Genomic DNA, 22,365 nt, shown 5'->3' on the forward strand with positions numbered 1-22,365 from the left:
TGTATGAAAGTTTCAAATTTATCCAATTCACACCTCCTATTAGAATTAGAATAAGACGTACCCAAAACGCGATTTTCCTTAGACAAAATTGCCGTTTTCGCTCCTTCGATAATCCAGTTTAGTTTTGAATGTTTTGATTTCGAATGCTTCCCAGTGGAACCAGTTAAAATTTTTTTCTAATATTCGCACTGGTTTTTTTTAAATCTTATCTGAAAATCATTATGAAAATCAGAAGTTTTCAGCAAATTTAACAATGTTTTGAGAAGTCCTCTCCATACCTGAGTTCAAGAAATAAATTTAACGTTAAATATATGCACGTTCAGTAGTGACTTCACTCCTCAAGTCCGCATTAGATTTGTTTTGGTTTGTAATTGTTACTTCTTTAAAAACAATCTGCAACACTTAATTTGAAATATGCACATACTTCTTGTAATTTGTAGTAATTGAACTAATATATGAAACATTTTCAGCTTCTCTATCACTCTCACTACTGCCTAAACACCCAAAATTTCTAACGCTACCGTGCTTAGAAATTTTACATTTTCTTTATCTATTGAAATAAAGTTTTTGACAACTCTGGCAACTCTGATGAGGCCGAATCCAAATCAAGTTTCGAGGTTATGGCTGAGGCCAACCAGCAAACCAGAATTCTTCTGCTGACTCTTCTTGGTGAAGTGGCTCAGTTGTCTAAATTAAGGCGTTAGTGAAGAAAATCCTTTTGAGAGTTTAAGTGGCTCTAGCTCCAGCAAGCAAAGATTGCCATTTTTGAATACTTTTCAATAGATTCAGTTTTTTTTTATTTTGTTATGGTTATAACTCTATGAAATACTTAACTCCTTCTCGAGTTAGCAAAAAATGAAGCTTAAAAATAGGCAAAGTCAATAGTTAAGATCAAACTTTATTTCAAGCTTATTTGAAATTCCTGGATTATTTATTTAATATGAAAAAAAAATTCTTCCATACAGAATTGAAACGCGTCGCCCTATTTTAGGAATAAACCAACTCGTATCGAATAGTACACTGATGCTTGGTGATCCAAAGGGCATCGAAAAAGCATATGGGAGGTCAATTTATACAGAGGTGTATTGTACATAGTATTGGATTTCTCTCAAATATTTGTACTGGAATCGTGCTAGGCATTCAACGATTTTTCATTTGTGTTTTTTATTATTTGTACTTTTTCATTCCAAATTCTACCAAAGATTTTTCCTAAAATAATTGAAATAGCAATTCAATACAGACGTTTAAAAAAAATAGTTTCGGGGAAGTGAAACCTTATTATCAGGATTACCCTGACAACAGGTTTACATCCGTCATCTTAAATGAATTGAAATGTACAAACAAGTGATTGATTACAAAGTCCTTCCTAGTGTGGGTGGAAACAAGCTGTGATCAAAATTGAAACGAAAGGGTCAACGTACGTGGTAGTCCTGCTGACTTTTCAATCATCAGTTAGTTGTTCCCATCTCAGTAAAGTCATTCGTGTACCCTTTCTTGTTCTTCTTTGATACAAAATCGTGTTCCATAAATGAATTGGTACACCCACACGATCCTGTCAAAAACACCGGTGTACTCGTTACAAATTTCGGTCACCCGAATTGGTTTTGTAATTTGTTGTGGGCGGGCAAATTCCCGACTCTCGTGTGTAGAGCATGTTCGGTTAAGGTTTTTGAGGACTGATTAATTACTAATTTATGGAACCTGGCGCGACGTCAATCGGTTGAAAAACATGAAGACGTGAAAATAAGTTCCTAATATTGGATTTTGTTTTTTGGAAGCCCAGAAAATTTATTTAAAGTGAATGACTGCATGGATTCAACAATAAAGGAGGAATTAATTAATATTTATGATAAAATGTATGACCTTTTAACTGACAATGTCAAACAACTTTGACTTTCAACTCCGAAAAAAAGGTATCTTGGAATTTTATTCCTACGTTCGAGTCATCAAATGTAATCGAGCACACACATAGCAATAAAACCCAAAACCGCAGGAAAAAAAGAAAGGAAAAAAAACCACCAAAGCATATCTTTTACATTTTTAACGAGTTTCTCTTTACGTAATTACCCTTTTCCTTCTTAGTAATTAAGCTGCTTTCTCGTCGCGGAACTAATATGGTTTATTCCTTTCTCTGTGCTCTGTTTCCCTTTTATTCTGCCAATTTATTACAATGAATCGTGGGACATCATGAAAAAAAAACCTTCAACCTCCGCAACGCAGTGTCAGCCACCAGCCAAAATGTGCCGGAAGCCTTACAAAAGTTCCACGAAACGTCGAAGCATCTGGAGCAAAATCAAACCTCCCTCAACGGAAAGCTGCGGGAGCTACAACAAGTGCTGAGCAATTTCTCGACTGAGGTAAGTGGCCTTATAACAAGGAATTGGCATCTGAATCTGAAATCTGCAATCTGAATCTGAAATCTGAATCGGAAATCTGAATCTAAAATCTGAATCTGAATCTGAAATCTGAATCTGAATCTGAATCTGAAATCTGAATCGGAAATCTGAATCTAAAATCTGAATCTGAATCTGAAATCTGAATCTGAATCTGAATCTGAAATCTAAAATCTGAATCTTAAATCTGAAATCTGGATCTTCAATCTGAAAAATCTTAATCTAAAACTTGAATGAAGAATCTAAAATCTGAATTCTGCATCAGAAAATTAGATCTAAAATCTGAAATCTGAATCTGAAATCTGAATCTGAAATCTGAATCTGAAATCTGAATCTGAAATCTGAATCTGAAATCTGAATCTGAAATCTGAATCTGAAATCTGAATCTGAAATCTGAATCTGAAATCTGAATCTGAAATCTGAATCTGGAATCTGAATCTGAAATCTGAATCTGAAATCTGAATCTGAAATCTGAATCTGAAATCTGAATCTGAAATCTGAATCTGAAATCTGAATCTGAAATCTGAATCTGAAATCTGAATCTGAAATCTGAATCTGAAATCTGAATCTGAAATCTGAATCTGAAATCTGAAATCTGAATCTGAAATCTGAATCTGAAATCTGAATCTGAAATCTGAATCTGAAATCTAAATCTGAAATCTGAAATCTGAATCTGAAATCTGAATCTGAAATCTGAATCTGAAATCTGAATCTGAAATTTGAAATCTGAAATCTGAATCTGAATTCTGAATCTGAATCTGAAATCCTCATCCGAAATCTAAATCTGAAATCTGAATCTGAAATCTGAATCTAAATCTGAAATCTGAATCTAAATTTGAAATCTGAATTTGAAATCTGAATCTGAAATCTGCAATCTGCAATCTGAGTCTGAAATCTGAAATCTGAATCTGAAATCTGATTCTGAAATCTGAATCTGAAATCTGAATCTGAAATCTAAATCTGAATCTGAAATCTGAATCTAAAATCTGAATCTGAAATCTGAATATGAAATCTGAATCTGAAATCTGAATCTAAAATCCTCATCCGAAATCTAAATCTGAAATCTGAATCTAAATCTGAAGCTAAATCTGGAATCTGAATCTGAAATCTGAATCTAAAATCTGAATCTAAAATCTGAATCTAAAATCTGAATCTGAAATCTGAATCTGAAATCTGAATCTGAAATCTGAATCTGAAATCTGAATCTGAAATCTGAATCTGAAATCTGAATCTGAAATCTGAATCTGAAATCTGAATCTGAAATCTGAATCTCTGAAATCTGAATCTCTGAAATCTAAATCTGAAATCTGCAATCTGCAATCTGAATCTCTGCAATCTGCAATCTGCAATCTGAATCTGAAATCTGATTCTGAAATCTGAATCTAAAATCTGAATCTAACATCTGAATCTGAAATCTGAGTCTGAAATCTGAAATCTGATTCTGATATCTGAATCTATAATGTGAATCTGAAAACTGACCAAATTTTGAAGTTTGAACCTAATTTTAAAGTAAATCTTTCTTTTTCTTTTCAGATCAAGCAGCTTCGCGATAGCATCGAGAAGAAGAACGAAAATTCTCAGGAGGCCCAGCTCAACAGCCTCAAAACCAATGTGGCCGATCTGGGGTCCAAAATCGAAGATGCCTCCTTGCGGATAGCGGCCCTGGAGGAGAAAAATACGGCGGCCCAGAACGAGCAGAAGACGCTGCGGAAGAGCATCGACGATCTGCAGGTGAGAAAATTTTGAAATAAAGTTTGAATTATTTTCTTCAAAGTTGGTTCCTTCTTACAGTCCATGTTGGCGCAATTCCGAAATTCTTCGGCTCCCTCGGGCGTCGATGCCAGTGCAATGAACCTAACGGAGCAGAACATTGCCAACATCCGGGATCAGCTGTCGGCTCAGATTTCAAACCTTTCGCAGAACTTTACCGGAGAGTTGCATGACCTGAAGCAGAAGAACGTCTGGCTGAGCAGCGATCTCGAGAAGCACAAAACCAGCATCGACGAGCTGGTCGACAGTTCGGCCAACATTTCATCGCACGTGAAATCGGTTGAGAACATTTGGGTCGAAATGAAGACCAACCTGAGCCAGCTGGAGCAAGGGTCGAAGCAGATTTCCGATCAGATGGTGCTACTCCAGAACAGCACGGCCGAGCTGCGTGGTTCCCTCGGATCGATGCAAGGGGAATGTGCTCGGTACCACAACCAGAACGATGGCATCCTCAACGATATCGGTGCCCTGAAGGTGCGGTTGGACCAGGCCGAAAAGAAGCTGGAAATTCCGGCAACCGTCGCTTCGCCGAAAGCTGTTGAGGTAGGTTCGAGGAATGGTTTAGTTTTACAGAGCAATTCTGCGTAGAATAGAAATGCAAACATTTTAAACGTCTTCATGGAAATTTCCTAGTTTTTGCACAACGTTTGTCTATGGATTATTAACACATTAAGCACTGGGAAGAATTTTAAACTGGGAAACACTTAAATTCGGCCGATTGACTGGCGCATAGGGCTGAAATAAAAGATCTCCACTGCTGATGATCCGGAGCCAGCGCCTTCACTTGCTGCCAGCCAAGGTTTTCGTCAACTGACTAGACTACGCAGCCACGAGCTTCTGGGCCTGCCTCTTTTTCGATGCCCATCTGGATTACAGTCAAGCACATCTCTGCAAATCTCGATTTGTAGCGCCTTTTGATGACACCCGCGATGAAGTTCCACGTTTGAGATCCAGTTGCCAGGCCATCAAGCGTGGATAATATTCCGCAGGCAGCGATTCACAAAAACTTAAAGTTTTGGCGTCGTCACCGCATATGTACACCAAGTTCTGCACCTATACAACAATACGGATTTGACGTTTGAGTTGAGGATTCTGATTTTTGTTCGTAGAGAGTTCTGGCGTGAGTGGCAGATGTTTCGGAGACTCGCAATCGCAAATCGGGCTTTTCTGATCCGGGTCTCAATGTATTTCTTGGTAGCACCATCAGGAATAATTTGGCTGCCAAGATACTGGAAGCACTCCCCTTTCTCAACTTGTTGCCCAGCTACCACGGAATTGGAACGATTTTCTGTGTTGATTTCCATCCACTTGGTCTATTAGACATTCACTGCTGCTTTGGAGCTTTCGGTGAGGTCGTCGAGTTTGCTCTGCATGTCTTGTTGTCTTTAGGCGAACACAACAATATCGTCAGCCAGGTCAAGGTCGTTGAGTTGCTTCATTGTTGAAGGATTCCTCGGCAACCCTCGGTTTGGTCCACAGCCAATCGATTCTGTCAAGATCTCATCCATTACGAAGAGAAAGAGTAGCTGTGATAAAATACATCCTTGTCTCACTCCAGCAGTTACCGGGATAGGATCGGACAAGACACTGTCGTGCAAGGTCTTGCATGAAAATGCCTCATACTGTGCTTCGATGAGTTGGACTCGTTTCTCTGGGACACCTCATCGCCTTAGTGCCGCCCAGATTTTTTCGAATGCTTTTTCAAAGTCAAAGAACCCCAGCAGAATTCGTTGATTTGTTCCAATATTATTCGTAGCGCTGTGACTTAGTCCACAAATTATCGTCCGGATCGGAATCCAGCTTGTTGCCGTCGGAGTGTAGCGTAAATCTTCTCCTGAGTCCTGTTCAGGATCACTTTGCAGAGTACTTCGAGAGTTGTACATATCAAAGTTATGCCACGTCAGTTACTGCACTCTGTCAGCTCTCCGTTCTTCGGGACCTTTACGAGGATACCCTGCATCCAGTCGGCCGGGAATGTTGCAGTATGTCAGCGAAAATACGGTGCAACATTTGCTCTGAGAAGGCAGGGCCGGCTTTGAGCATCTCAGCGGGAATGCAATCGATTCCAGGCGCTTTGTTGGATTTCATGTTTTTGATTGCCGCTTCTATTTCAGCCAGCGAGGGCGCTTCCGAGTTGGCTCCATTAACGCGATTTACTGTTGGCTCTTCGAGCTGCGGATTCTATTGGCCATCGCTTTTTGTGACTCGGAAGAATTGTTCGAAGTGCTCAGTCCATCGTTTGAGCTGATCTGTTCGATCTGTCAACAGCTGACCTGCTCGGTATTTCAGCGGCATACTTGCATTAGTCCTTGCACCACTAAGGCGGCGAGAAATTTCATAGAGTAATCAGATATCTTCGATGGCGGCGGCTCTTTCTCCCTCTTCGGCTAGGGAGTTTGTTCAGGCTCTCTTGTCTCGTCTACAGCTCGTTTAACTGCCTCTTCCAGTTCCGCATATCGTAAGCGGGCGGCTGCTTTGGCTGACCCGGTACGTGCCTTCTCAATTCTGACTTTAGTCTTTCTCCGATCATCGACCATCCTCCAAATTTCATCCGACATCCATTCACTTCCTCTTCCACAGACTTTACCGAGAGTACCATAGCTCGTCGTGATAAAGGCATTCTTGATTCTACACCACTGTTCTTCGACTGTTCCGTCTGTCGGCAGTTCCGAGGCTCGGGATTCAAGCTGTCAACGTATGCCCTTTTCACCTCTGGATTCTCCAACCGGCTGACGTCGTATCGACATTCGACTTTCTCCTCTCGCCGTTGGACACGCGCAACGTCAGATGCAATGTCTGCGCTTCGCTTGTTGCGGACATCAAGAAGGCTCCTTCTCCATTTTCGGCTGATGCAGATGGGGTCAATTTGATTTTCTGTTCTGCCATCTCGGGATATCCAAGTGACCTTATTTATGTCCTGGTCGATGGGGGAAGAGCGATCCACCGATCACCATGTTGTTGTTGCTACAAAATTCTATAATCAGCTCTCCGTTTTCGCTCATCTGTCCTAGACCATGGCACCCCATGATGCACTCAAAGTCCTGATTATCGGAACCAATCTTTGCGTTGAAGTCGCCTTAGTAGATTTGAATATCACCCCTCGGAACTTTCTCAACCACGCTGTTCAGTTGACTGTAAAACTGCAAATCGTCAGTTGGCGCATAACACCGGACCATGGTAAGGTTTCTAACCCGTGTTCTGAATCTGGCTACGATTATTCTTTTGTTTATCGGTTCCCATATTATGAGGGTCGCATGGGCCTGCGGGCTTAACAGGAAACCAACTCTTCGTTCACGAGTAGCGTGTTCTGCTCGTATGCCAGAGTATAGCAGTACTTGTGCCCGAACTGTGTCTTGTGTTTTTCAGTGTAAGGCCAACGGACTTGGCTTAGTCCCAATATCTCTAGCTAGAGGCGGCTGGCTTCTCTAGCAAGTTGAGCCAGCTTACCTAGCTGGGCAGGGGTCAAAACATCCAAGTTCCAATTCTAGTCCGTGTTTTCATGCTAAAAGTCGTTGCCAAAGTTCCAATTCGGTTATTTCTTGTCTCAGTTTCCGTAACAATTGATTTATCACGTGCAGTAGGTTGTTAGCCTAAGGTCCCTATCCCGCGATGGGGCTGCCATCTTGGACTTAGCTGGTGGAAGCCGCATTTCATAATTTCAACCGCTCGCTGCGAGACAGACACTGTTTGAGCCGCCCCTTACCTGAAGACAGACACGTGCGGCCACCTTCTCAGTCTACATGCTACCCAAGCATCCACCGGGGTTGGGTACTCGATCTCCGCTTAAGTTACTCGCCTCCCAAAAAACAAACATTGATGAGATTTCACCCTAAACGAAGCATTGTAGATCTCAGGCTTTGAGATTTGCTCACTACCAGACTGAATCTTATTAAGCTTTCGTTTGATATCGAGAAAAGTCGTCGACTCCGAGCTTTCATCACAATTCACAACCAAGCTTCAAGCGAAGCATCGAACGTTGGAGATCCTTCTAAGACGTCAGTTTCTGAAAAAAATTACAGCTAAATCACAAGCGGGCTCAAATGATTCCCCTGTGGGACATCTCAAGGAAAGCTTAATAAAAAAACTGAATTGGGTATTCGCCTGATTTTTTTCTATACTTGCGTCAAACAACGAAGAAAATATTTTTGAAAAAAAGTTTACTGAACGGAATAAAAATAAACCAAATAATTTATCTATCTTATTCCTCAGCCAACCAAGAAAAACGCCCTGGACAACTTGGGTCCTATCTTTGGCGAAAATTCACCAACCCAGCCAACGCTTCCCAAGTCCCAAACTGGGACAAGTTCCCCAACAGCAGCCTCCGCTCCGGCCAGTGGCCAACAGCAACCGGTTGCAGCAGCAGCTACCCCGAGCAGCAGCAGCACTACCGCTGGAGCCACGGCCGCTGCTACAAGCGCCGGAAATGCGAGCGCCAACAATGCTGGAATGTAGAAAGTTTTTGCGCTCAAAGCGACACCCAAAAAAAACCAGCAGCAACAATTATTCGAGACACGTCAGGAAACGCGATCCAGAACCGGAACCTGTTGATTAAGTTTTAAACAAAATGTTATCAAACCAAAGTTGTGTTTTAGTGTGTATGTAATGTAATGAGTGCGAATATAATTATTATTGAAATCAAAAGGAAATAGAACAAGATAAGAGTCTTTTGGTTTGTTGAATTAAAACAATAACGACAGTCTCCCGTTTCTCCATTCCAATGAAGCCAATGATTATAGGGCTTGAAACAAGCGGCTCATCAAACTAAGTAGAGCAAATAGGGAAAACAAAACAAAACTTAAGTAGAGAAAGCAAGAACCTTCAATTCCAAACACTTAACTTAGAACAAAAAGAGAGAGAACGATAGAAAAAAAAAACTATATATACAGATAACAAAAAAGTGAAACAGTCAACACTGAAATTCAATTTTATTCACATCGAAAACTCTATTTAATCAATTCTATTTAAGAGTGTAGCGAATGTATCTTGATGAACAACAATGAATAATGATAGCTAACAAACGGAAACTCCATACAGTCAAAGTACCTTTAAAAAATCACACAGAGAATCAAATCAGATAACAACAATACGATCTCAGCAATACCGACAGATTATGCAAAAAAGGGAAAAAGTTACAGTGATTTGAAGACAAAAATTTCCCAAAATAGCACCGCAACAACGGCTAGATAAATATTGTGCAACCCAAAAGAAACAACTACGACATAGAGTCCTTGAATTTGTTGAAAATTTCTGAAACGAGTTTGAGGACTCTCGTCCTAGTTGTGGGCGTTCCATTTAATTCCAAAGCCATTAGCTGCTCTTAGATTGATTCTTAGAAAATGCATTTCCAATACTCAAGCAAAAAAAATCAACACACAAACAATCCAATCTGCTCACTTTTGAACACCGGATTTCAACCCAACACGACTTGCCATCGTCCAAAAACGTAGGGCTTTTCTATTTTTTCATCGTCATGTCCTAGGAGGGAGTTCAATTTCCTAAACAAGAATACGGAAGAAAGGAAACTAGAAACCAAGAGTTTTGTATTTCAACAATTATTATTAGTCATCTGCAGCTAAACGCCATGCAATTTTGTACTTATTTTGTTGTAATTTACACGAGAAAAAAAAAACAAGTAGCGGTAATTTTGTACGATTATAAAGGTTTAGTTTTAAATCACTCGTTCACACGATCTCCATCATCAAATGCAAAAAAGAATTCAAGTGCATCAAATCGATTTATTCTTGTAGATATTTGATAGGTATCCATTTAGCTAAACACATGCAATGCACAGATCCAAAATCCAAAATTACTTGTGGCAAGCAAGTGTGCAGAAGCCCCGAACAACACATGTTAGATTTTGATGTGAAGAGGTAATTGCGTGAACATAAATTGTGTTTAAGGTATCGAACGAAAGCAAAATTACTTGCAATGATACTTCATTAGACAGTGGAAGAAAGAAACAAACAAACAACAACAGAAACATTACAAATTAATCCAGTTGACAAAGTGATGAAACCAATAAATTCGCATACAAATCCCTAAGTTTGTGATTCTTTTTTGTTCGATTATGAGAAATATCCTTGAACATTTTTTTTAGCTTAGCTTAGCTTAGCTTGATTGACTACTCACATCCACCTTCAATCATTGAACTTGAAATGCAACATGAGAAATTATCTAAATTAATAGTTCTTAATACGCTTCGTCAATCAATAAATGATTTTTTATTGTTATTAAAATAAACACATTTCAAATTCCATGATCGCAAGCGTGGCTCAGTAGAACGAATTCTACATCGCCAATGGTTGCTACTCCGTGATTGACCGAGGCCATCAATTTTGTCCAGAGGTCAAATGAATGGTATCTGGGATTGACAGCACATTCACAATGAACAAAACTGATGCTCTCTCTTTACACATCAATAACGGCGCCGGCCACGTCCTAGTAGTCAATGGATAGAAGGAAAATTGAGAAATGGGATTGAAAGAATAATAATTCATGCTTTAGGACCGAGGTCACCTCTGCATCCTAGCAAAACAATTGTGTTTGTGGATTGGGTAAAAAGGATATGGTCAGGAAACACTTTTGACTAGTGTTATGTAATCTGGGTAAAAATCCTATTCTACTAAGCTCCTGTGATTTCGAAATCAACTGGTTTACCTATTCTTGCAACAAACTCAATTGAATTTTAAAAACTCGTATTAAAATTGAAAATATTTTTTTCCTACCAAGAAATGAGAGAATGAATCTTTTGATTAAGTAGAATGACATAGAAAACTGTTTTTCAATTAGATGGTGTTATAATCCTTTTGATAATGCTTTGCAAAAATCTGTTAGAAACCTTAACTAAATTTCAGAAGATTCTGCTGATAACTGCATAACTTTTCTTCATGCAAAATTTTGTTTATTATGACATCGTTAAGTATGTCAGCACTTATTTAAAAAAAAAACTAAAACAACTTCATGAATTAAGTGAAACTGACCGACAAATATTTTCCATTTCTTCCGATGACTTGAAACGACGAGGTTTGAAGAACGCAAACTACATATTTTCCATTTTTGAATGATAGATTCACATTTAATAACATTGGTTTTCCAATTGAAAAAATTCGTACCAGCTAATCGATTTTAGCAATACTTTATGGTTCATGAGCTTAAAAATTTAATAATATTGCCGAAGTTTTTATAACCAAATAAACAAATTATTAAATAGATCAGAACGGGCTCACCAAGGTAGGAAAAGCGGATTCATTTCAAGCTCAAATTCATCCAGTAAAGTCCCGTCCAATTCTTGAGGCTCTTTTGCTGGTCTAACTATTTGGTGGCACTTCGTTTACCGGAAATGAAATGTAGTAACGCCATGGTGAATTTTTTTGTACACGTTCACAAGGTCCGATTTAACGTTTTTTTTATTTAAAAATTTCACTTCTCAATTAAAAACATACAAGATAATTTTCGCGGAGCTGTCACAAACACGACCAAATATCCTTGAACATTTTTTTTCTGTACAAAGAACAGCTCAAAAGCTTCAGACGGACGTACAACACTTATACTAAAAATGACTTCTATGCTTCTTGAGGTTCCAGTTTCAGGTTTCTATGCTTCTTGAGGTTGCAGCGAATGTAAGGAGGAAGGACATTCGAATACACATTAGAACACAAAATAAGCGATGATTACGCCAGCGTAAGTAATATGATTACAATCACTGCGCAATTTGGAAAGGTGGCTCATTACCAAAACTATTTTTCAATTGTTACGCCAGCGTGCTTCAGCTTGATCAACATCAACTAAGCCCAATACACAACAGGTTTCGAAGTGTCGCCTATGCTAAAATCAAGCATAGATCACTTCACCTTATTTTGGACTTATTTTGAATGACAGTGTTATTTTATTTACATAGTATTCCGTCTTACGACATAACTTGACGAACATAATTCCTAAAATTCCCTCGGTCCATGGCAACCGTTCTCCAATTTCTCGGGCACCCCACGTTCGCCAGATCACGCTCCACTTGGTCTAACCACCTCGCTCGTTGCGCCCTCGCTCGTCTTGTTCCTACCGGATTCGTAGCGAACACCTGTTTTGCAGGACAGTCGTCCGGCATTCTCGCAACATGTCCCGCCCAGCGTATCCGGCCAGCTTTCACCACCTTCTGGATACTGGGTTCGCCGTAGAGTCGCGCGAGCTCGTGGTTCATCCTTCGCCTCCACACTCCGTTCTCCTGTACGCCGCCAAAGATGGTTCTCAACACTCGTCGCTCGAATACTCCGAGTGTACGCAGGTCCTCCTCGAGCAATATCCATGTCTCGTGCCCGTAGAGAACAACCGGTCTAATGAGCGTCATATACAGGTTACACTTCGTGCGAGGGCTAAGTCTTCTCGACCGCAGTTGCTTGCGGAGTCCATAGTAGGCACGACTTCCGCTGATAATTCGCCTCCGGATCTCACGGCTGGTGTCATTGTCTGCGGTCACCAGTGAGCCGAGATAGACAAAGTCTTCGACTATCTCCAGCTCGTCGCCGTCGATCGTGACCTTGTTATTACTGGACAAGCGGGTTCGGTCGGTCTCGGATCCGCAGGCCAGCATGTACTTCGTCTTGGACGTATTAATCATCAACCCAATCCTTCCTGCTTCACGTTTCAGTTTGCGGTAGATGTCTTCCACCGCCGCAGATGATCTGCCGACTATATCAATGTCATCGGCAAAGCAGATAAGTTGACTGAATCTGTTGAAAATCGTGCCCCGCATTTCGCCCACCGCTCGTCGAATAACACCTTCTAGCGCCACGTTGAACATCATGCAGGATAGACCATCACCTTGTCGAAGCTCCCTGCGCGATTCGAATGAACTCGACAATTCACCCGAAATCCGCACACAGCACTGCGTTCCATCCATCGTCGCCTTGATCAGTCTAATGAGCTTCCCGGAAAAGCCGTTCTCGTCCATGATTTTCCATAGCTCGTTACGGTCGATCGTGTCGTATGCGGCTTTAAAGTCGATGAATAGATGGTGCGTAGGGACTTGGTGTTCTCGGCATTTTTGGAGGATTTGCCGTAATGTGAATATCTGGTCCGTCGTTGACCGTCCCTCCATAAACTTCCCATGACTTCCCACGAATCTGTTTGCTTGTTGCGTTAGGCGGCGGAGTAGGACTCGGGACAACACTTTGTAGGCGGCATTGAGGACAGTGATCGCTCGGTAGTTCTCACATGACATGAATGACAGTGGTCTTTCACTTTAAACCTTAACCCGAAAAAGTAAGAACAATTTTTGAGGACAAAGTTCCATGAAATGTGTGTGTATGAATTGAAGGCTTTTCTAGAACTACTATCTTACGACTCGCAGTTCATTCGTTCGGGAGGAACGTGAAAAATCAATTGTTCATCAAGAACTTTGGTCTCGATAGGCTTCCACAGACTAATCTGTGAGGCTTCTTTTGAAAATAATTTTTATTTAAGCTTGAACTATGACAAACATTCCATCCCTAGATCACACTTCGATAAGAGTAATGATGAGAAAGAAGTTGTTAAGCTTCAAAAATGGGGTCAATTAAAGAACAGTATGTATCTTTTTGAAAATTTACCCTTAAGAAGCTCGTTTTTTGAAGCCTAATAACTTTTTGACCCTAACTCTAATCTTGAAATAAAATATTTGTCCACGTCTGAGTCTAGTTATGAAAGTTCCCTTTACTTAGAGTATCCATTTCCCAGCCATTTAAGTGTTCCCGGAAATCGGGAAACCTGACGATCCTTTACCCGGAAATTCTCGGGATCTCGGGAAAATTGAAAATGAAGATTTTAACACTCTACTGCATACGAAACCTTAACTTTATGGTAATTTTATGGTAAATTTATTAGCAATTATAAAACCCAAGACCCAAAAACTAGTACTTTAACCGACAAACTGGACTGATTTTTGATGCAAAAATTTGAAATAATTGAGAAACATATTTCACTATCAATGGACGTTGGTTAGCTAGACTTCAGGTTATTCATCAAATCTCATGAGACATGAGACAGTAATGCGTCAGAGTAATGGCTTCAAAATGGATTCAAAACGTATATCTGTTTGTTTGTTTTATCAAGTTTCATCGATATATCTGCAGTATTCCAGCAGTATAAATTTATGTTTGTTATTCCATTTTTAACGAATGCTGTTTAAAGCATTTACAAAGACATTTAGGAATTTTAAATATCCGCTTCAGTTTCAACATTCGGAATACCCATATCTGGTGTTTCCAACATATTGAATCATTTTGAAGATGAATTTCTTAAAAGTTCGATGTTTGCCCTTGCCCCACCGTGTAAGTTGACAGGAGGGAATATTGTTTTGAACACTTTAAAAGTATACTAAAAATTTCTCATAAAAAATTTGCTCCCAGTTGATTTATCCGTTCTAAAGTCTCACTTTTCAAAAAAGAAGCGGATCAAAAGTGCCTTTTATGAAACACAATGTAACACAAAAACACTTTTCATGTTAAGTACGTACTTAAATTGATATGTAAGCAAAAAGAACGTTTTTTTTTCGGAATAATCTATATATATAAAAATGAATGTTTGTCTGTCTGTCTGTTCCCTATAGACTCGGAAACTACTGAACCGATCATCGTCAAAATTGGCATCTGAGGGTTTTTGGGGCCGGAGATGGTTTCTATAATAGTTAAAACCCTTAACCCTTCAATTTCAGATTTATGCAAAAAAATTTATATGTTTTATTCGATCGGCAAAATGTCAATGTGGGTCACATCTAGGCGTCATTCATAACCATGTGCTGTACAAATGAACTAGGAATCAAGTAGAATAAAAGAACATCAAGGTTTTCATATTGCCATTCCTTGCATTGAAAATATGCTTGGTTGAGAAATACGCGCCAAAATATTCCCACTGATCAGTATGCTATGCCATGGTTACTATTCTTTCGCGACGTTGGCTTGCGACGCCTCGACCATGGAGACGAAAAACAAACCGCCCAAAGGAAAAAAAAATTATTCAAAGATTACTGTGGTCGGTATATCGGGCCACAATTTTCCTATTTTGGACCACCCTTAGGAAGTTCCGAAAGCACACTGCAATCTCTACGAAACTTGCTGTACAGTTTCAAATATTGGTCAGTTTTCTATGGCTGGTTGGCTAAACTTCAGGATCAAATTTCAAAACGCAATACAACTATCCTTCAGACGGCTCAATGATAAGTTATAAAAGTCCTTTACAGGCCCTTGCGAAGGACTCGCCCATGAAGGGTGGTTTTCGAAACTCAAATGTTAATAGAAAGAATAGCAGCACCAAAAAACGGGACGAAATACCGCGTAAAAAAACCTCAGTGTATGCCATTTCTTCGCCGATAATTTTGCTACTGTCAACAGTTTGCGAAACGGAAGTTCTAAATGATAAGTGTTGCGAAACAAAGCATTCACATTCTTTTCGTAGCGTTTCTTTATTGAAATGGTTTGGTTTTATAAATTGTTTGTCGTTTTCACTTTAACACTAAGTTTTCGAATGAAAAAAAAAACTTTTTTTAATCAAATTCAATTTATTAACCAGTTTTTAGAGAAAAAAGTTAAAGTCAAAGCCATATACCAAGGTAGAACTATCATTTTCCTTACTCAATCTCAAAATTTTAAGTATTTAACACCTTTCTATAGGCTTCGGTAATTCCCGGGATATTTGAGCGTTTCCCGGGATTCGGGAATTCCCGATTTTTTTTCCCCGATCGGAAAATCTCGTGTAGGACACTCTAGTTTTAACTCAGAAACGGATCAATCAATCGATGTTGCCTTCTCAGTTTGTTATCATCGCCATTTTCCTATCTTTGATTTCTTCTAACTTTCTTATACCAATGAGCCTATGTTATGCCAACGCACAATGGGGGAAAAAGTGTATAAACCGCGAAGAAATTCAATATCCTCCTTCCTACACGAAACAAATCTATGAAAAAGTACTGTCCTTTAGTGAAAATGTCCGGAAAATTGACTTGACGTAGTTTCAGACGATGTACGAGCTTACGAACGGAGTTGTAGTGCCTTTCAACACTTAATTCCCCTACATTTTGTAAACAATCCAGAAAAAAAACTAATTTTGACTTGAAAATTTTGAACTAAAATAGACCTACCTTGTGTGATTTTTTCCAAGAAATCCAATGGAGGCTGATTAAGCCACCGCACGTTTCGGAAAATGGAGTTATGGCTGTTCGTACCCTCAATTACCCTATATTTTTCAATTATTTTAGAAAAAAACGTGTTTGACTGTAAAATTTTGAAAAAAAATGGGACGTATCTTGTGTGATTTTTTTTTTCCGAAGAATCCAACGAAGCGTATTTGAGCTACCGCACTATGGGGAAAGTGGTGGCAAAAAATCGAAAAATTTACTTGCTTTGAATGACGTGTCTTGTATACAATTTGATAACCAGAGAATTCAAACCTAGATTCCCAAAATTTCAGCCGTCTGTGATGAAAACTCATTGCGCCACAGACATCAGACCTAGAAAAATTGTGAAAATTGTTGAAAAAAATGCATTTTAAACAAATGCAATTTTCTCAGCGAATAATGGTCCGATTTTTTAATGTAATACACCGTTTGAAAGGTAATTGTCTGAACTTTAAAATGGGTTTGACTTAAATTTTACACGGATAATTTAAATTAGCAAAAAATGGGTAATTATTGAAAAAAATGTATTTTTTGGCCTAAGTTGGTCTATATCTAACGAGCAGGGCCTAGCAGTTTCAAGAGACCACCATCACAGTTTAGTTTGGAATCTATACTATCTGCGGAACGTGAGTCCAGCTGCGGATAGCTGCGGATGAGCATTTGGCACAAAGTCGAAAAAATGTAGTTTTTTTGTCAGTTATGATTATCGATTATGCAAGCATAAACCAAAAAAATCGAAACTACTCATTGTTACTACTGTTATTGTAATTAAACTACCTAAAGGAAATGTGCCAATTTATTGTAAAATCACTTTTAGAAGATATCGAAAGCTCTGAAAATTTTAAAAATGAAAGCAATGCACTAGATGAATAAATGGATGATGTTGAGCAACTGGATGATGATTTTAATCTAGATGAAGATGTAGAAAATGAATAGAGTTGGTGGGGGGGATCAGATCTGGGCTTGGGGGAGGGGGGGGGGGGGGGTGTGTCAGAGCGTATTCGACATCCCGAGCAGAAAAATCGCACAAGATAGGTCAATTTTTGTTCAAAATTTTCAAGCTCGTAAGCTCGTGCGGCGTCTGAAACTATGTCCAATCAATATTCCGGAAATTTTCACTGAAGTAAAGTACTATTCATAGATTTGTTTTGTATAGGAGGGAAGATATTGAATTTCTTCGCGGTTTATACACTTTTTTCCCTATGGTGCAACTATGAAGTCTTAAGATGTTCTTACTAAAAGAGAGCTTAATTTTCAAAACATAAATACGACCTAAATTTAAAAAAAATTGTTCTACGCTGATATGTGGTTTAGTTAAGAATAAGACATCTTATATATAAAAATGGAGGCGTTTTCTTTGTAACACCATCACGTATAAACGGACAGTCGGAATGAAGTGAAATTTGGTATCCGAGGGTTTTTTGAGCCAGAGATGGTTTGTATAATAGTTTCGAGAATCTCACTTTTTATCGAAGGAGAGTTCCCATACAAAATTATCTCTTCTTCGCCTTTTATATATAAAAATGGAGGCATTTTCTTTGTAACACCATCACGTATAAACGGTCGGTCGGAATGAAGTAAAATTTGGTATCCGAAGATTTTCAGGTCAGAATTGGTTTGTATAATAGCCTTGAGAATCTCTCTTTTTATGGCAGGGAGGCTCCCATACAAAATCATCTTGAAATGGGACACAACTCGAACAACTTTAAGACGGTTTTCATGAAAATTTATTCACGAGCACGAATGATGTTCAGATAAAGTTAAATATTTTCTAATGATTTATTAAGTAAAAGGTAAAACAAAGTTTACCGGGTCAGCTAGTTTTTTTTTCTAAAAAAATGTTTGAATCATTTTAATTGCGTTTTTTTTTTTGGTTATTGATCGTGACACAAAAACTATGACAGTTAACCCTCGTCTTGCATCTGGCTCAGTTAGTATACTGGCCGAATGATCGGATTGGCCAGAAGATTTGAATAAGATGTTGTGAGTTCGATTCTCACTCTCCTTTGACATTTTTATTATTGTTATTTTCTTATTTCTGGAATGAACAATCCAATAAGATAAATACCCCATAAATGTTTTTTTCTTATTTCGTTTGAAAGTAGTCTGTCGTGATATAACAAATTGACAAACATCCATTTTTGTCAATTTTGATTTTTTGACGTCATTTTATTCAGGTTTTTAAATGCTGTCAAATGCTTCAATTTTTTTTCCTGAAATACCGAATAGTTTTTGAGTAAATATAGAAACACAAAGTGACTTATGTGCCATTTTGACACCGATGTGACTAATATCCATCCATTCGTGATGCCGCCTCTTTAAAAAAAAAAACGAACACAAACACATACAGGATCTCAATGAAACATGATGTTTCCTTGAAGAGATTCCTTTTTTCTTAACTCTAATCGTACATCTTTCGAGGATATGATGGCTAGCATCTTCCAAATGCTAAAACCACTAAACCACGTGTACTATGTATGCCGTGACCGGGATTCGATCTCATACCCCCTGGCTTAGAAGACTTGGCGGCTGTCCTCTAAGCCACGGGCGGTGGCAAAATAACTTACAAATAACTGTTGAGTTTATCATTTGTTGATAATTTTTTTATTGTAGAAAAATTGATACATAAATATGCAACATGCAACGTCCCGTCCTTCAAAACACCAATGAAAGAATTTTGCTTCCTAAATGGCTTACCTTCATAATGTACTTAAATGCGGCGACGTTTTGCAGCGTTTTACTGTATGTTAAAAGGTATATTACAAGATAAATCGACGAATTTAAAGAAATATTCTCTATTTCATACCTTGACTATGGTTCCCAACAACTCTTTCAATTTACCCGGGATCTTCAAAAAGATCTTTTTCCTCGCTCAAGTAAGCTTGAATAAGTTTCCACGCACTGACTATTCTAATGAAACAACAAAAAATGTTTCATTCATTTGATTCGAATACTTACACAAGCCTAAATAGATACTAACTACCATAATTTGTAGGACATTAGTCACTTCGTCGTAGAATCGTTGAAAGAAAATTTACGTTTTTTACGCAGAAGTGACTAATGACACATTCCATGCGCTTGTACCGCTCAAAAGTGATTTTTATCCGTTCGCGTATCAAATTTTGATGTGTCTATAATTTTGATAACTCAAATCACACAAAACCAACGGATAAAAGAGAAAAAAGTTTTTTTACACATGTTTTATATGATTTTGAAAATCAATTTTTTCGTTGGAAAAAGTGGTTATTTGGACAACTTTTACAAAATCATTAATTTAAATATATGGATGAATTTGTTTTGGAATTTTTTTTAATACGTTTTGAAGTCAAAAAACACTGCTTCAATTTGTAGAAAAAAGAATTTGTTTATATCCAATGTGGTTGTTTTGAAAAGCGAACATAAACAGTCGCCAATGAGTGAATTCACGTCACAAAAAAAGGGAACTTTTCAATTTTACGAGAAAACTTTGACATTTTCTTCCATAAAAAATGATATCTTCTTTGAAAATGATAAGACGATTCGAAAACACTAAATTTTATAGAAATCGGTTGTAATCTAGCTGAGTTACAACAGCGCGAATGAGTGAATTCACGTCACGAAATTTGATTCTTGTAAAATTTTATATGGAAAATTAGCTCTGAAAGCTGTTTTGACCCTCCAGATGGTCGGATTTTTACTAATCGAACATAATTTAGTTGATTTTTTAATAGGTTGGTGATTTTCAAATAAAAATACAAAAAGATTGAAAAAATAATTAAAAAAATTATTTTTGGTAAATCTTTAAGAGAAGACTGTGAGAAACAGTAGGAATTTTAACGTATGATCCCTCAATATGTTGCTATTCAAGTGCCAATCAAAATTAGGAAAAAGTTAGGTGAAGATACTGAAAATTTATGTTTGTAAAAGTCGGAACAACAAAATATCGTTTTTGGAAGTGCACATAAAATTTAAAGGCTCTAAAGAATGGTTCAGTATAACATTATATTTCGTGACATGAATTAAGTCAACTATTCTGTTCTGTTTGAACTGAGTGAATTCACGTCACAACTTCAAATAAGCATAACTTCGTTTATTGTTGTTCAATCGAAAAGCTACGCACATCAAATTGTGGGTTATTGTTTTTTCTACAACTCATTCGAAGACACCAATATTATATTTCCACAGAGAGAACAGGAAATCAAAGTTGTATGTACTGAAGTCAAATATGGTCAATTCTAGCGTGAATTCACGTCACAAAAGTAATCGATCACAACAAAAACAACTTGAATTTTTTTTAATGACCAAATTATATTCATTTTAAAGGAAATTCAATTTTCGACCGTTTGCAACAATTTTTTTCATTTTCAAGTAGATTGGTTGACTTCTAGAATGATAACAGTGCAGAAAAGTCCGGAACAGCGATTTCACGTCACGGTGTTATGTGTCCATGGTTTCGTGTGCAGTAGAAGAGAAAAAAAAATCAATTCTATCGGGATCCCGGGAAATCCTGGAAAAAATCATCATATTTCCCGATTTCCTTTTACCTCAAAATGGACAGATACGGAAAATATGAATTTCGTTGCTTTGTGAAATAAATAGAATAAAAGCAACATATGTACAATGCGTACACAGGTCAAAAATATGTGAAAATATGCTCATGCTAAGAAACGACGACGACCGTCATATTGAGATTTTTAACTCCACCCACTTTCGAGATATTAAAGTGTCCCACGATTACTCATGGTCCACATTCCACCAGGCTCCCCTATTGCATTTGGACATCATTTGCTACCCAAAACAAAACACAAAAAATCACATATTCGGTACAAAAAACAGTTGTCAAACATCATATTTGATATTATTTAAGATGGAATTTCAGCTCAACGATATTTTTTTTTCAGGGATTGTGAAATTGTAGCACCCTTCTGGATTCAGACTAGCAAAGAAAAAAAAATCACCACATTGTGATTGTGTTGTCTATTAGGTACGAGACACTGCAAGTCTCGTTTGGTGATTATGAATTTCAACAGTCAAAAGTTTACTGGATTTTTAGATGTTTAAGTTTAAGAATGTTTCATCAAATTCAAACGTTATTCTTATTAAATATTACCTAAGAGCTTCGCCAAAAAAATATGATTCAAAAATCTTACAAGTCAAATGAATAATTGTGTACTTTTGAGTAAACCTGAGTACATTCTATTTTTCCTTTCTTTTATAGTAGTTTTAACATCTTTATGTTATTTGCGACTGATATCAACGATGCAGTTGGTGGACAGTCATTAAAAAACGATGCTCTTGAGCTCGAACTCACGGACATCGGCTCAGGAAGCAACTGAGCTATATCAATATATTGTGTCAGGTTAAACTCATGAACGGAATATTAAAAAAAAAATCATAAAAATATTTTTATGAAAAAACTCCAAAGACTGGACCCAAATGATTACTTCGAAGGTTCAAATTAGGGTTACAGAATCCTAAGTTTTAAACTTCTTATTTAATTTTTGGCATTTCGGCGAGTTGTGAAAATTCAAGGTAGAATATTTAGAAAGAACATGAAAGTATTATAGGTGGAAAGATCAAAGCTAGAGCGCTTTGGGTAGAAGAAATTGAATAGTTGGTGAAAATGTGAGCAGGGCTTTTGTTGTGTGAACAGCTTTTGAACTACTTGCGTGATTCTTTGCCGCGCGCCGTTTCAATGTTGATAGGAAGCGATGAAGAAACCCATCGCATTCCTACCCACATTGAAACACGGACGGGTCGAACACATGTGAGATTGTGTCCGACCGGGCTACTTTCATGTTCTTTCTAAATATTCTACCTTGAATTTTCACAACTCGCCGAAATGCCAAAAATTAAATAAGAATTTATCCCAGCGGAGATTAAAATAAGATAACACAAGTTTTAAACTTATGATTAACGATAGCCAAAAAACATGTTGCAAACGAAATGCATTGATAAACATAAAAATTGCATTAAAACTGCACTTCTCTCTGTATGCAGTTTCTCAAATTCACCAAACGAGTAGGGGTTTCTCTCAAAAAACCGGTATCTTTCAATCGGTTCTAACGCCGCCGTCCGGTC

The 22,365-nt window shown here is 38.0% G+C and overlaps 1 protein-coding gene across 5 annotated transcripts in view; it reads left to right on the forward strand.

Moving 5' to 3' along the window:
- LOC129756001 (keratin, type II cytoskeletal 72) overlaps positions 1-10,205 on the forward strand; it is a 91,875-nt gene extending 81,670 nt beyond the window's left edge. For all 5 annotated transcript variants that reach the window (XM_055752751.1, XM_055752748.1, XM_055752747.1 and 2 more), the window contains 4 exons: positions 2,221-2,357; positions 3,927-4,124; positions 4,185-4,706; positions 8,373-10,205. In XM_055752751.1, the coding sequence (XP_055608726.1) occupies positions 2,221-2,357; positions 3,927-4,124; positions 4,185-4,706; positions 8,373-8,615 (1,100 nt within the window). In that variant the 3' untranslated portion in view covers positions 8,616-10,205. The remainder of the gene's footprint in view (positions 1-2,220; positions 2,358-3,926; positions 4,125-4,184; positions 4,707-8,372) is intronic.
- Positions 10,206-22,365: the final 12,160 nt, after the last annotated feature.

The sequence above is a fragment of the Uranotaenia lowii genome, chromosome 3 (assembly GCF_029784155.1).
Source record: "Uranotaenia lowii strain MFRU-FL chromosome 3, ASM2978415v1, whole genome shotgun sequence".
NCBI classification, from domain to species: Eukaryota; Metazoa; Arthropoda; class Insecta; order Diptera; family Culicidae; genus Uranotaenia; species Uranotaenia lowii.